This window comes from Enhydra lutris, unplaced genomic scaffold (genome assembly GCF_002288905.1).
Source record: "Enhydra lutris kenyoni isolate GAN:26980312 unplaced genomic scaffold, ASM228890v2 scaffoldscaffold21, whole genome shotgun sequence".
NCBI classification, from domain to species: Eukaryota; Metazoa; Chordata; class Mammalia; order Carnivora; family Mustelidae; genus Enhydra; species Enhydra lutris.
Genome location: NW_019154105.1, coordinates 49,192,308 through 49,207,607, shown reverse-complemented (window position 1 = coordinate 49,207,607; position 15,300 = coordinate 49,192,308). Strand labels below are relative to the sequence as shown.

The window sequence follows — 15,300 nt, the reverse complement described above, 5'->3', positions numbered from 1 at the left end:
TTCATCAGCACACCCTGTAAGATCCACTCTCAAAATACATCTGAATCCAACCATGTCTTAACCCTTAATGGCCACCACCCTGGCCTGAGGCACCAACACACTTCATGTGGGCTCTGCAACAGCCTTCCACTCTTGCCTTCCTACAGTCTACTCCCCACATAGCAGCCAGAATGAGGGCTGAAAAATGTAAATTACATGTCACTCTTCTGCTCAAAACCCTCCCGTAGCTGACAACCATACCACAGATAAAATCCCCAATCCTCAGGGCACCTCAAATCTCTTACTATCATTGCTGTCCTCATTCGCCCTGGTCCAGCCATATTGGCCTCCTTGCTCTTCCTCACATCCTCCGAGCACACTCCTGCCTCAGAGTCTTGGCACTTACTTGCTGCTGTTACCTTCTGTCTGGACTCTGGAGAGCTGCAGGGCTCACCCCTTCCTATTACTCAGGGCTCTGCTCAAATGTTACTTCCTGGAGAGGACTTCCCAGATCACTCCATTTACTCTGACACCCCCTCCCCAATCCAGAGCATTTATCAAGACCTGTCATACTTATTGTTTATTGTCTCCTTCTGCTCCAGGAATATAAGGACACTGTGGTATTTACTACTGTATCCCCAGTGCCTAACCTGATGCCTGGCACATCAGGGGGAACCCTGTATCTGTTGAATGACCTGACAAGTAGGTCTGTGAATAAGTAGTATAACACCTACTTTTTGCAAATTCTTAGTAAATGAAGCTGCTGCTTCCCACACTCTGGGAGCTTTGTAATCCATTCCAACTCTAAATCAATCTTACGTATTTCTGTGACTTTACGACATCCCTCTCCATTAATCTGTCCTACCATCCGTACTCCATCAGTCTCCTAAATTAGTCAGTTTACTATATAAACAGAAGTAGTGGTTCCTCAAAGCCACCTTCCTGGGGATGACACATGCATACCAAAATATTTTATATGCTCTTCATTAAACCATTCTGGAGCATCATCTTTAAAATAAAAAAAGAAAAAACTGGGGTGCCTGGGTGGCTCAGTCAGTTAAGCATCTCCCTTTGGCTCAGGTCACGGTCTCAGAGTACCATTGCTCAGCGGGGAGACTGTTTTTCCCTCTGCCCCTCACCCTGCTCTCATGCTCCCTCTCTAATAAATAAATAAAATCTTTCAAAAATAAAAATAAAATGAATAAAGCTGAAACATTTTAGTTATAGCTTTCTCCACTGACTGATTACTACAATACTATCTTCTCAAGAATGTATTTGCAATTTCAGCACTCTGTTTTTTAAGAGAAAATATGAGGCTCTGAAGTCACACTGAACTAAATGGGCCATTTTGTAGCTACGGGACCTAGGGCCAGTCACTTAATCCTTCAGAGTTTGTTTCTTCATTTGCAGAAAGGAAATAAATAATAAGTACACCTTAAATTGTTAGGATTAAGCTAATAAACTTTAAAAGTCTAGCAGAATGCCTGACAAATGGTGGGTACTCAATAAATGGCATTACTAATGGCATATTACTAAGAAGAACTATGGAGATGAATTAAAACTATAATTTTTTTTAGAATGTCATCAACAGCAAGTCTCACTCAATAAGACCCAAGTATTTCCTTGGCTTAAAGCAACAGTGCCACCAACTCATTTTGTGAGGGCCAATTTGGGAACATTAAAACATTTAAGTACAGTTTTTTTTTTTCCTTTTAAGAAATGCTCATTTTAGAAGTTAATATAGTATCTGCAACAATACAGTAACTATTTAAATATCACTCACCCATCTTAAAGTGTTATTTTCTGATTAAAGTTTCAGTAAAATCACCTCACAAATTAGAAGTGATGACAAAGTAGAGCATGCTTTCAAAATAACTGAGACTGCTAAAAATTAAAGAGGAAAAGGGAAAAGGGAAATAAAAACAAATCACTGAAATAAAATGTTTTCAAGAATTCCAGTATAGAGGGTGCCTGAGTGGCTCAGTTGGTTAGGTGTCTGCCTTCCATTCAGGTCATGATCCCAGAGTCCTAGGATTAAGCCCTGCATCGGGCTCCCTGCTCAGCCAGGAGTCTGCCTCTCCCTCTGACCCTCCCCTTTCTCGTGCTCTCTCTCAAATAAATAAATAAGATCTTAAAAAAAAAAAAAAAAGATTTCCAGTGTAGAAAATTATACAACCTTTCTTGGCTACCACTCACAGTGGAAATAATCTTGTCTAGAATTATGACAGAGGGGTGCCTGGGTGGCTCAGTGGGTTAATAAGCCTCTGCCTTCAGCTCAGGGTCGTGATCTCAGGGTCCTGGGATCGAGCCCTGCATTGGGCTCTCTGCTCAGCAGGGAGCCTGCTTCCCCCTCTCTCTCTCTGCCTGCCTCTCTGCCTACTTGTGATCTCTGTCAAATAAATAAATAAAAATCTTTAAAAAAATAGAATTATGATGGAAAAGTTCCTTAAAAAGTTAAGGAATAATGGAAAAGGATATGAAAGTAACGATAAATAGTCTTCCTCTGGCATAACATGCCTACCAGCCACTCCACCTGGAGATTTATATAAACTAATCATTTCCTCACTGGTTAGCTGAATTTGAGTTGGGCTTCTGTTACCTGCACCTAGTTGTGCCCTGATACAACCTTTCAGTAAAGAAGTTAAGCAAATCAGCTAATACTATCATATAAACTACATTTATATGAGAAATGATACTAGTATACTCCAAAAATTATTATTTTTTTTTTTTACCAGCTAGGACCTACTGGGCTAAGGACATTCACCACTGCACTGGAGAAGGCCACAGATAATCTATGAGTAAGTCTTCCCCAGGTAACACAAACCACATGTGTGTCAAAACTGAGTATGTGATTAACACCATTATGCACATAGATTATATAACTCATACTATACATGGATAATAGCTATCCACATCTTAATACAAGTAATTAACCACTCTAAGTAAATATAATATTTCATTTATTCATCCAATTTTTCCAGGAACCAGTCACTGAATATCAATTATGTAACACATTCTGTCTTAAGTATTGAAGACATAACAGTGAACAAAACAAAGTCCTTTCTCTAACAAAATCTTAATTCTAGTTATTACCAATAACTAAACAATAAAAAAAATAAACATCATATCAAATGGTGATATGTGCTATGGAGAAAAAGAACAAGAGGCCATCAATTTTAAGAAGCACCCAAATTTTCCACACTACTAGGTAAGAAAAAACATTGTCAATTAACACTATAAGACACCACTGATTCTAAGACACCCCAATTTTACAGACGTTATAATGTGGAAAACTGTGTACTTTAGAATAAATGAGTATGATATAAAATAGGAAAAGGGAGTCAGAAAATGCAGGCAAAAAAAAGGAACCTGAAATTTTAGATAGGGTGTCTGAGAGAGTTAAAAAGCCATGCAGCTCTCTGGAAGAGGAACCCAGTGAGAGGACGGAACAAGAGCAAAAGCAGGGCAGTGCGCACACACATGGCACAATGAACAGAAAAAATGTGCCCAGAGGCAGCGGGTCAGAGAGAGAGGGCAGTAGTAAATGAAACTGGAGAAGATGCAAAGGCCTGAGTACACAAAGCCTCGCAAGCCATGGCTATGCCTCTAATTCTGAGCAGGACGGGATGCCCAGGAGTATTTTCAAAATAAGAATCTACAACAGGGGTGCCGGGGTGGTAAAGTCAGTTAAGTATCTGACTCTAGGTTTTGGCTCAGAGCGTGATCTCAGCGTTGTGGGATGCAGCCCTGTGTCGGGAGGAATCTGCTAGATTCTCTCTCCCTCTCGCTCTGCTCCTAACCCCCACATGCACACTCTCTCTCTCACTAAAATAAATAAATAAATCTTAAAAAAAAAAAAAAAAAAAAAAACTCTATGGGGCGCCTGGGTGGCTCAGTCTGTTAAGTGTCTTGTTCGGCTCATGCCCTGATCCCAGGGTCCAGGGAGGGAGGGCTGAGTTGGGCTCCCTGCTCAATGGGGAGTCTGCTTCTCCCTCTCTCTCTGTCCTCCCCAGCTCGTGTTCTTTCTCTCTCTCTTTCCCTCAAAATAAATAAATAAATAAAATTTTTAAAAAAGAATCTAAAACAGATGACTAGAATCTGGTTGATCCTTAAAATAACAAAATCATAACTTTTTTTTAAACCTGCCAACTTCATAGTTATACACTCAAATGTTTACAAATGAAGCCATTTCAACCCTAGGATAATAAGTTATAGTGATTCCTTAAATACGGAATAAATCATCAACATAGTTTTAAAAATACAATAACCCAGTATATTAGAAAAGCAACAATACTGGTAATGAAACAATCTCAGAAAGTTAAAAAAAAAAATAAGCTACTAAGTAGTTCTATGTTGGTCCTGACCAAAGCTATCAGTCTAATGACCAGCAAAGAAGAGTCACTTTTACCATATGGATATTAGATGCCAATTTCTTTTTTTTTTTTTTTTTTTTTTTTAAGAAGGAGAGAGAAAGAGATCAAAGTAGGCAGAGAGGCAGGCAGAGAGAGAGGAGGAGGCAGGCTCCCCGCCGAGCAGAGAGCCCAATGCGGGGCTCGATCCCAGGATCCCGAGATCACGACCTGAGCTGAAGGCAGAGGCTTAATCCACTGAGCCACCCAGGCGCCCCTTAGATGCCAATTTCTAATGCTCCATGAAGGTGAGGATATCACAGTCGATTTTACTATATTAAGTGGTAAGAAAAACGAAGGAATAATCTTGTAATATATGAAAATCATTTTTTCCCGACATTATCTTTTTAAACTCTCTTACCTGCTGGATGAGGTGCATACACTTTGAAGACTGCACTCCGTATGCATTGTTGACTATATGTGGGATGCCATAATTAGCACAGATCACAGCCAGTTCTTCTACTCTACAAACATAAATATTCAACAGAAAGACATATTCCTACTGTGCTTTTATAAATTACAGTGTGAAAACTTCTTTAATTCAATAGTTATTCTTAATGTACACCAGAAAAAAAATGGGAAAACTGAAATTTCTACAGTGGTATTTTAGCATTTTCAGCAGCAGGCACTTTAGGATAAACCTAAAAAAGCTTTTAAATTAATATTACCAATAAATGAGAAAACGGGTATTTATCAAAATCTGTACAGATGGTAGCTTTTAAATCACTTTAAGATTTCCCATATAAAAAACAAGAAGCAGATGATAATGACCCCTTCACAAGGTGGTATGTTCATTTTTAAATGCTTTTGGTTGCTTATCATACTAAAGCTAATAGCTGCAAAATAATTAGCATGTCTTGAAATCTCAGGAAATCTTACATTTAACATCTCGTAAAGTAAAAAATACATTTTCAAGTAGACTTTAATGTATTAAAAAATACAGAACATTAAATGTTTCAGTACCAAAATAACATTTTCCAACAACTTGCAAACTAAAGGATCTTTTAAATAGCTGCTGGTTTTAAATTCACTCTTACTTTTTCATTTGACGCTCCTTATATTAAAACAATTTGAGAGTCTAACTCTATGCAAAGTAAGGTAATAAATTTCAATTAGAGTGTAATAAATGATGTTCCCTTGCAAAACCAAATACTACTTATGACTGAGGCCATTTCTAATAGAAATGTCTTCACATGCTATGAAGCCAAAACTAAATCCTATGATTTAATAAAATTAAATTTTTTAAAAAAATGTTCTTTCTACAATACAAAGAATTTGGAAGCAAAGCATTTTTACTCAATAAAAGTTCTTTCCCATAAGGATGTATTTCAAATATATATTATATGGTTTTATCATTTATTTTTACAAAATACATTTTCTTTTTTAGATGTTTATTAATATGTTCTTAAAGTACAGATAGGAATGACATTATTCTGTTCTTCTGTCAGAGGTTTTCAGTTTACTATTTCCTTAAGGTATTATGAATTAAAAAGTCATTTTATCATTCATTTTCATAAACCTCACAAACTGACAGAGGAACCTTTCTATTACCCAAATTAATCAAATGTTGTTTTTAAAAAACAAAACTTTTCTGGGTACGAACAAGTATTTTCTTCATAAAAGTCACTTTTGTATGTTTGTGTTCTAATAAAAGCATTCCTTAATAATAAAGCTCCCTTAAAGTATGATACTATAACATAAAGTACTATTTTAAGAAGGAAAAAAAAATCACTTGTGAATTATTTTAAATATTCAGAATTGATCAAATCTGCTAGTATTTAGGGGGTGCATAAAGGTATTTAATGAAAGGCAAGGAGACAAAAAATATCCTCCATGTGGATCAAACTGTATTGTAACTTAGTGGCCAATTTAAGATGTCTGTCAGAAGAAATGATATGCCTTTTTTTTACATTTCCTTTGACTGATCTGGTCCCACAATATTCTGTCCAATTAACTGATAAATACTATATATATATATCCCTATTCAAATTAAGACTATAAAAAATAAGCTTAATGTAAAGAAATCAAAATATATTTTAAATTTAATAAAATCAGACATTCAAACATATTAATAACTGTGCATCACTATTTTCCTAAAGTTTACTCTTGTCAGAAACATTCATTAGATAACAGAACTAAAAAGTGGCATTTAAGAATTTGCTGATAAAAAACTTTTGTGGTTTATTTCCAAAGGAGAGAAAAATGTAAAATACTTAACTCTATACCAAGTATACTGTAAACATCTAAAAAAAATCAAAATGAAACAAAACTAACCTCAAGCATAAACAATCTATCACAAATACCCATGTGCTATTTTTGGAAATGTGACTTATTTCTATCACATGAAAATTTTTCTAGATAGGAAAATCATCAATGAAGAATGAATAGTGATGTTTATTTAATATTTCAATGCAAATTTAAAAACTGATTGGTAAGTAATGCATAAACAAGTAAAGCATATGCAATATAATCTTAAAATAGAATTTGCAGTCCCAAATTAAACAAGGTAAATTTTCAAGAGCATGGTCTTAACATGTCTCTTAAAACATGCCTATAAAATAATAAATAGTAACATACATTCATTAATGCCAAATTGTGTGATTCCATGAATTAAATAAAACTAAAGTATAATTTGATCTTAAAAAATAGACCAAAGTCAATATAGTTTTTAAAATTACCAGCACTTGTTCAAAATGTTAAAATGAAACAAAGAGTTGCTGTCAAAACTAGAAATCTGTATTACTATACCCAAGCCTATTACATTTTCAGAATTAAATCTGTGGACATCCTTTATAAAAGTATGCTTTTATTTTCTTAAATATATGCATTCTTCTCAAAATGCAGAGACATCCACTGTGTACACTTAAGTGTACATGTGAGTTAATCTTGTAATTAAAAAACTCAAAAGGTAATAAATAATCCTAAAATTTCCTATTCAAAAAATCTGTTAATACTAATAGTTCTTATATAGGGAAACTAACTGTAAGATCAAAGCGATAGAGATAGCAATGAAAACAAGTAAATCCAACATTATGCTTAGAAGTTTCTACTAAATAATGAGGCAAAGATGCAAAGAGATCAGAAACAGAAAAAAGCAAGAACACAGAGATGTTCTGTGTCTACACAGGTGATAAAGAGATCTCCACTTGGTATTAGTTGTTTTTCCTTCTTCTATATCAAATTTTTATCTTCCCAAACCACCAAGCTTTTTCTCTGCTAGTCCATTTACCTATTTACTGCCCAATGTTACTTAAGCATCTTTGAGAATCAGCATATCTGCATTTTATTTAAAAGACCCAATGAAAACCTAAAGGACAATATTTGCAAATGATTTACCTATCAGGACCCCTTGGAGCAAAACAGGATGTAGTGGAATGAACACACAGAACGGAATCAGGCCCAAGTTCCTGGACTTTAGACTCCACTGCTTTCAGGTCTGTGCGCAGCTCGTCACCTTCTAAAACATTCTCTATCACCACAGGCTCAAAACCTAACCAAGCCAATCAGAAATCAAAAATGTTAGATAAACTAAAATAAGGGAAGATCCTGGAACTCTAGGAAGCAGTGTTATTCCACACAAGAACTCTAAATCCCGTCAGTGAACCCTCCCTGAATAATAGAGACATGGCTTGATACTGGTAGGACTCAAAAGCAGGCCAAAATAATGTGAAGGACTAGTAGACCACAAATAGGACCACAAATTTATTTAACACTTAGATAGGACTACAAAGATTAATTCTGGGAAGGAAAACCAATGTCAAATAAATACCTATAAAAGTAGTAACACAGTCATTGATGACAAAAAGGATCATTTGGCACAATTCAACTTCAGACCCCAGAAAAGTAAATCTACTCATTCTCTGGCAACATTTCACTTTTTTTAAAAAGATTTTATTTATTTATTTAATTGACAGAGAGAGAGAGACAGCAAGAGATAGGGAACAGAGCAGAGGGAGTGGGAGAGGGAGAAGCAGGCTTCCCGCAGAGCAGGGAGCCCAATGTGGGGCTCAATCCCAGGACCCTGGCACCATGACCTGAGCGGAAGGCAGACACCTAATTGATTGAGCCATCCAGGCACCCCGGGCAACATTTCATTTTTAAGTTCACTTTATTTCAGAGATGGACAAGAATAACAATACATTCAAGTACTAAAACAAATCACAATCACCAATTTAATATTTTACTCCTAAAGAAAAAGTAATGAACTTTAGTAGTTTACTGACCACTGACCTATCCCACAGTTTCACAAAGGCCTTCTACAATTTAAATATAAAAACTATTTCTCAATTTTCAATTGAATTAGTACACTTAATTAGCATATGATCAAAGGTCGCCCCAAATAATAACTGTGTAATCTTGCATGGTGAACACTTAGGTATCCATAAACTTCAAGAGTTGTATGTGCAATATATACACCAAACACTGCACAGAGCACTTAGATAACCTAATATTTTGTAATGCTACTAAGTACTTAGGGTGTAAGTAAAATCTAAGTGGTCAGAGTCTTACAAACTGGATAGAAAATAAACTTGGGAGATTTTACACATCAAGTTATTATGTAGTCACATCTTCAGTATTCCTAAATAGCAAATCTACAGCAGGCTGGACTTATGCACTTAGGGGCTCTAAGAGACTTAGAAACCATTTACCTCAACTCACTCATTTCAAAGATAAGGGAGCCAAAGTTCAGGAAAATTTAGTGGCTTCCCCAAGGTCACACAGCAAATTAAAGCACAGTTATAAGCAAGTAGTTTTCTTCTGTGCTTAATAATCCATATCAAGTTGTCTGCATTCTATCTATAGAAATATAAAAACCTGGCCACTGTAAAATCATCAATTCAATTATACTGGCTCAGAGATGTCCGGGTTTTATATCTATACCTTCATAGCTTTCAAACAAACAAAACTTGGGCGCCTGGGTGGCTCAGTGGGTTAAGCCGCTGCCTTCGGCTCAGGTCGTGATCTCAGGGTCCTGGGATCGAGTCCCGCATCGGGCTCTCTGCTCAGCGGAGAGCCTGCTTCCTCCTCTCTCTCTCTCTCTGCCTGCCTCTCTGCCTACTTGTGATCTTTCTCTGTCAAATAAATAAATTAAAAAAAAAAAAAAAAAAAAAAACTTAAATAAGTAGTGCTTCCTAATGACAGCTTATTTTCTATTATTTTTCAAATTCTCTCGACCCAACCCTATTTTTGCCTTCAAACATTTAAAATGCAAGTTTTTTTGGAGGATACAACTATCTGGCTTCCTAAGAATATATCCTAAGAAAGGATTAACTGTACATTGTAATACAAATCCTAATATCATTTGGAAAAGTTTCCCATTTTTCAATATGGCAACCTTTCCCATAAGTTTGGTAATTAGTTCTTTGGTTAACAGGATGTAAGTAAACAGACTTGACAACTTCATACTACTTAACATAAATCAGTGTATCTTTTTATCAATTTCTGCTATATGTCCTTACTATGAATCCCTTTAAATGGATTTCTTTAGGATTATTTATGCAGTTTAATTATAGGCCAATATAGTTTACTTCCTACAACAGACTGAGGCTATTCAAAATTAACCTTAAGTTCCCAAATTCACCTTGACTTAAGCAAGCTAAATACTAAAATACCAACGTAAAGTTTTTGCCTCACCTATATGTAATGATGCCTGGATCCTTACCCTTGCGTTTATGGTAATAATTTATATGTATCCCATTTATGTATCTACACCCACCATTCCTAAAGCCCCTTAGTACCTTTATGCTCCAGGGATTACTGCTGGGTATTTCATATGTCATCCTGCTCAATGCTCAAAACAATGTTGTGAGACAGATAATCATATTCCCATTTCAAAGAATAGGGATATATGATACAGACATTCCACTTTGGAGTATAGACCCTAAAGAATTCAAAGCAGGGACTCGAACAGGTATTCTTGCACCCATGTTTACTCAGCATTATTCACAAGAGCCAAAAGGTGAAAGCAATCCAGGTAGTAATCAACGAATGAATGAATGAACAAAATGTAAGATATAAATATACACAGAGGAGTATTACTCTTAGAAAAGGAAAGAAATTCTGATACATGCTACAACATGGATGAACTTTAAAGATATTGTGCTATATGAAATAAGCCCAGTCTCAAAAGGACAAATACACTATATTCCACTTATATGAAGGACCCAGAGTAGTCAAATTCATGGACACATGAAAGTAGAACGGTGAATTCTAGGAACTGGGAGTAGCAGGGAAGGAGGAGTTATTGTTTAATGGGTAGAGATCCAATTTAAGAGGATGGAAAAGTTCTGGAGATGGTGTTACATAATGATTGCACAACACTGTGAATGTATTTAATGTCATAGAATCTTAGCCTTAAAAATGATTAAAATTGGGGCACCTGGGTGGCTCAGTTGATTAAGCATCTGCCTTAGGCTCAGGTCATGATCTCAAGGTCCTGGGATGGAGATGCCACTGGGCTCCTTGCTAAGCAGGGAATCTGCTTTTCCCTCTCCCTCTGCCTCTACTACCCCCCTGCTCGTGCTTGCACTTGCTCTCTCTCTCAAATGAATGAAATATTTTAAAAAATAAATAATCAAATTAAAATGATTAAACCAGTAAATCTTATTATGTATATTTTATTACAATAAAAAGGAAGAATAAGAACACATTTAGTTTCTTTTTCATTCAATCACCTCTAAAAGGGTAAATTTTCCACATTATGCATGTCACTTTTTTTCTTTTACCTGCAGTGATCATGGATTTAAAGCAGGACTTCTGGTCTATTCTCGGCCATATAATATACTTTGCTTTCGGTCTCTTATGTCGTAATGTTAAGAAACACAAGGTTAGACTCATACCAGTTGCCATGGGAACTACAAAGCAGTTGGTCACTGTAGGGACACCTACAAATAAGAAGTAAAGGAGAAATTAGTTATTTCACTAAAAAACCAGCATCCTTCTTGCAGAAATGATATAATTCTTCAATCAAATAGTAAGAGTTATAGACAGTGCTTCCTCTGTACTTGACCTCAGGAAGCTCACTGCCAAATTCATCCTCCAGGCTTATGGCTCTGATTTTCCATTTTTTCCTAAAGGATTTTTAAAAATACGTATGTCTTTATGTCTTTTCAAGAGCCCTTCAGGACCTGTTTGGAAAGAGGCATTAACTAAAGATATTAAGCAAAGGTGGGTGTGGCTGGTCAGCCAAAATATTATGATTAATATAGTACATACCAGCCAACTTTAAGATGTCCAGGACCAAAGAATTGGTAATTTTGTTCAAAAGGCTAGAACCTGCAGCTTTTGGTTGCACAGCAGAAATATCACCCGATCGTCCAATTCCGTGAATGAACCTAAGCAAAAAATGGGCCAACAACTGGACAAAAATATTCAGTGTTCTAAGTAATTCACTGTGTAAGTATACAGATACAATAATAAAAAAAAAACACTAGAGGCAACACTTGACTATTGCAGATATATTTCATAAACTATTAAAAATGTGAAAATATCCTAGTTAAACTGAAATCAATTATATTGCAGTAGCTAGTCTCCAAAGATGGCCACCATCAATTCCTTTTCTCTCTAGGCACACACACTTCTGTCAATACCAAGAAATGGAATCAAATTCCTCTCCACTTGAATCTGAATTGGCCTTAGTGACTTGGTTGGCCAGGAAGCATCTAGCGGAAGTGATGCTCTGGAATTTCTGATCTAGGTCAAATAAGACCTAAAGCTTCACCTGGCCTCTGGAAGGGCCTGCTCTTGCAGGAGCTCCCTCCTATAACCCAGATGCCATGCTGGGAGAGGCCCATGCTAGGTGTGAAGGCCATCTGAGCTCCCAGCCGTCTAAGTCAGTCAACCTGGATAAATTGCCCCAGTTGACCTAATAGCTAAACTCTCAGCCAACTACTGACTACAACTGCATGAGAGACTGGAAGCAATAATCATACTGCTGAGCCCAGTTAACTTACCACAGTACTGTGAAAGACAATAATAAATTACTGTTTTAAGCCACTAAATTTTCAGGTGGTTTGTTAGCAGCAATAGAAAACCAGAATATATATGACATTAGATTCTCTTCTTTCTTTCATTTCCTGAACCAGAGAAGTGGACTAAGTTTCAATGGGGATGAGCTGCTATTTCAAATATAGCCTTAATTTAAAAAATACTACAGGTCACCCTTGGCGGGGGGGGGGGGTGGTGGTTAGGGGTGCCTGACAGTCAAAAATCTATGTATAACTTTGATTCCCCCAAAACTTAATTACTAATAGCCTACTATTGACTGGAAGCCTTACCAGTAACATAAACAGTCAATTAGCACATATTTTATATGTTATATGTATAGTACAGTGTTTTCTTACCATAAAACAAGTTAAAGAAAATGTTAAGAAGATCATAAGGAAGAGCAAATACATTTACAATATTGTCCTGCATTCACTGAAAAAAATCCACATGAACTGCACAGTTCAAACCCATATTATTCAAGGGTCAACTGTATACACTCCTTGAAAAATCAGTATGCAAATCCACTCATTTTAAATTAGATGAAATTATACACATGAAAGATACATCTGAGTATTTTTCAAAATCAAAAATGTTTGTACTACTTGTAGTAATATCAGAAATTCATCACACTGGGATTATCACAAAACACTGGTGTCTGTGAAACATACTGAAACATAATGTACAAAGCATTTTTTAACAAATATTATAAATCATGTTATCAGCCCATTTTAACCACGAATTTTTCAGCCAAGTTACAGATCATTATCATTAGTTCTGACTGCAATGGTTTTGATTGAAATAAAATTCTACTAATGCTCAGAAAAATTTCACCACTGAAAATTTCAAGACAGGAGTTTTTAAAAGTTAACCTATATTTCACAGAAAAGTGGAAGAACAGAGAAATGATCATATTTGGAAACACTACCAATTAAATGGTTAGCAGAATTGACGAAAAGCTTTCTAAAATATTGCAAAAGGAAAGTGACTTAATAATCTAAAGTTTAGCATACCATTCCTACATCTACTGCAACAAAACAAGCTATTTATAAAATAGGATTCGGTTTAGATACTGACGAACATTTTAAAGTTCTACCTACATATCATTCTCTAAAGAACCGTGCAATACCAGAAAAGAAATATGGCAAACTATCAACAACCTTAACATAGTTTAAACTCTTAAAACCAAACAGATTTATTATGTTAAATGCATAGGCAGTATTCTTAAACACCCAGAACGTGACAGGATAACTAGAACCTTCTCCCAACTGTCTTGAAAAGCAACTACTCACACAAACTGTTTCCATCTCCCTGTTGCATCTGGTTTATATGTCCATTTGAAGAGGGAAGAAGTAGGTCACCAATAGATGTTTTATAATTTAACATTAGTATTAACACCATTGTTTTTAACCAAAAAAAAAAAAAAAAGAAAGAAAGAAAGAAAGAAAGAAAGAAAGGTTTTCTACTTTAAAAATATACCTGTAATGACGCCGAGCAACTAAGGCAGATGCCACTCTCCCTTCCCTTTCTCCCACACCACAATTGCCCAGGAAATTGTTGCTATCCATGATTGCAAGTTCATGTAAAAAAAGTTCAAGTGTACTTTCATCCCAACCATCCTCTGGACACTTGCCCTGGAAAAAAATAGAAAAGCTTATATTTCAGAAAATCATCCCCTAGAACTGTACTTCAATGAATTTTTTAAACTTTGCAGTGTGTATTTTGCCATGCTTCTTGCTTTCTAAACTTAGGACATAAATTCAGCACAAAGAAGAAACCTCGAAGAGGCAAAACATTTGTTACACGGCATTACAATTATCTACAGATTCCTAGAAGGGATAATAAATGAATACGATGACATTTACTCGGGTTTAAAGTTATAGTAAGTTAAGGTAACTGAAAACAAATAAATTGTATCTTCAGTGAGGATTCTTCAAACCAGACTGCTAAGACTAGGTCTTGTCAAACTTGAGTGAAATTAAAATTCGGATTACTGGCAGGAACGAGACCCGTGAGGTCTGCAGCAGTTCTTGGTTCGAGTTACTGTGTCCTGGTTTACAAACACAAAGCACTCCCCCAGTCCTTGGGATAGTCAAAGAGAGAAGGTGCGAACTTTGCCCTCTTCGCAAACAAAACAGTAAAGCAACTGGGACTTCCCCTCACTTCACGTCCCCAAGTTAGGAAAAAACAGAGGACTCAAAATCCGGACTCCCACAAGCTCCCTTAACTACACGCTCTGGGTTTTGCTGGTTTATGGTGAGGCTGAGAATCTGCTGAGAGCAGCAAGTCAGCCCAGCGCACCGCAAGCTGCGAGACACTCCGGGCACAGGTCTCAACCAACAAACAGGTGCGGGTTGGCAGTACGCGGGACTAAAGGGGCGCTGGGCGGAGCCAGAGGCTCTGGGGGGCGCGGCAGCTGGGGAGTGACCCGACAGCTCGGTACCTTCTCCAGAAGCAGCCTTATGAGGTGCTCATGCGAGCGGCGGGCCTCACAGCCCTGCCGCACATAAGCCGGCGACACCAGCCGCTCGCCCGCCGCGAAGCTCTCGCGGTTCATTTTGTTGGTGGCGACAGTGATCAGCAAATACTCGATACACGCCGTACACACTAACTGAACCAGGATGCAACTCGCCGCCCGGACGGTACGGCAAGGCCTTGGGACAAAAATCTTGTCTCGTTTACGCACATGCGCAAACTGCCCTAGTTTGTGCGCCAGAAACCGTGGATTTGAGCATGCGCAGGGCTGTCCGTGCGTAAAGCGACTTTCGGAGAGTATCCATGAGACCGACTTGGAGGAAGACTTCTGCCCTTGTGCAGAGAGGCTGAGAAGAGTAAGGGGGAACGGAACTGTCTGGGCTTCTCTGGAGAAAAGCTTCCGTAGCTTGCTCTGCGTTCCAGCCCTGTTGAAGGGTGAGATTTGTGCAGTCTG

At 37.1% G+C, this 15,300-nt stretch overlaps 1 protein-coding gene across 2 annotated transcripts in view; it reads right to left on the bottom strand.

The window, feature by feature from the left end:
• Window positions 1–14,928, bottom strand: part of LOC111149021 (Sep (O-phosphoserine) tRNA:Sec (selenocysteine) tRNA synthase) — a 34,036-nt gene extending 19,108 nt beyond the window's left edge. For both annotated transcript variants that reach the window (XM_022505905.1, XM_022505906.1), the window contains exons 1-6: window positions 14,815–14,928; window positions 13,851–14,005; window positions 11,604–11,722; window positions 11,114–11,272; window positions 7,725–7,878; window positions 4,750–4,852 (exon numbers count right to left, since the gene is read on the bottom strand). In XM_022505905.1, the coding sequence (XP_022361613.1) occupies window positions 4,750–4,852; window positions 7,725–7,878; window positions 11,114–11,272; window positions 11,604–11,722; window positions 13,851–14,005; window positions 14,815–14,928 (804 nt within the window). The remainder of the gene's footprint in view (window positions 1–4,749; window positions 4,853–7,724; window positions 7,879–11,113; window positions 11,273–11,603; window positions 11,723–13,850; window positions 14,006–14,814) is intronic.
• Window positions 14,929–15,300: the final 372 nt, after the last annotated feature.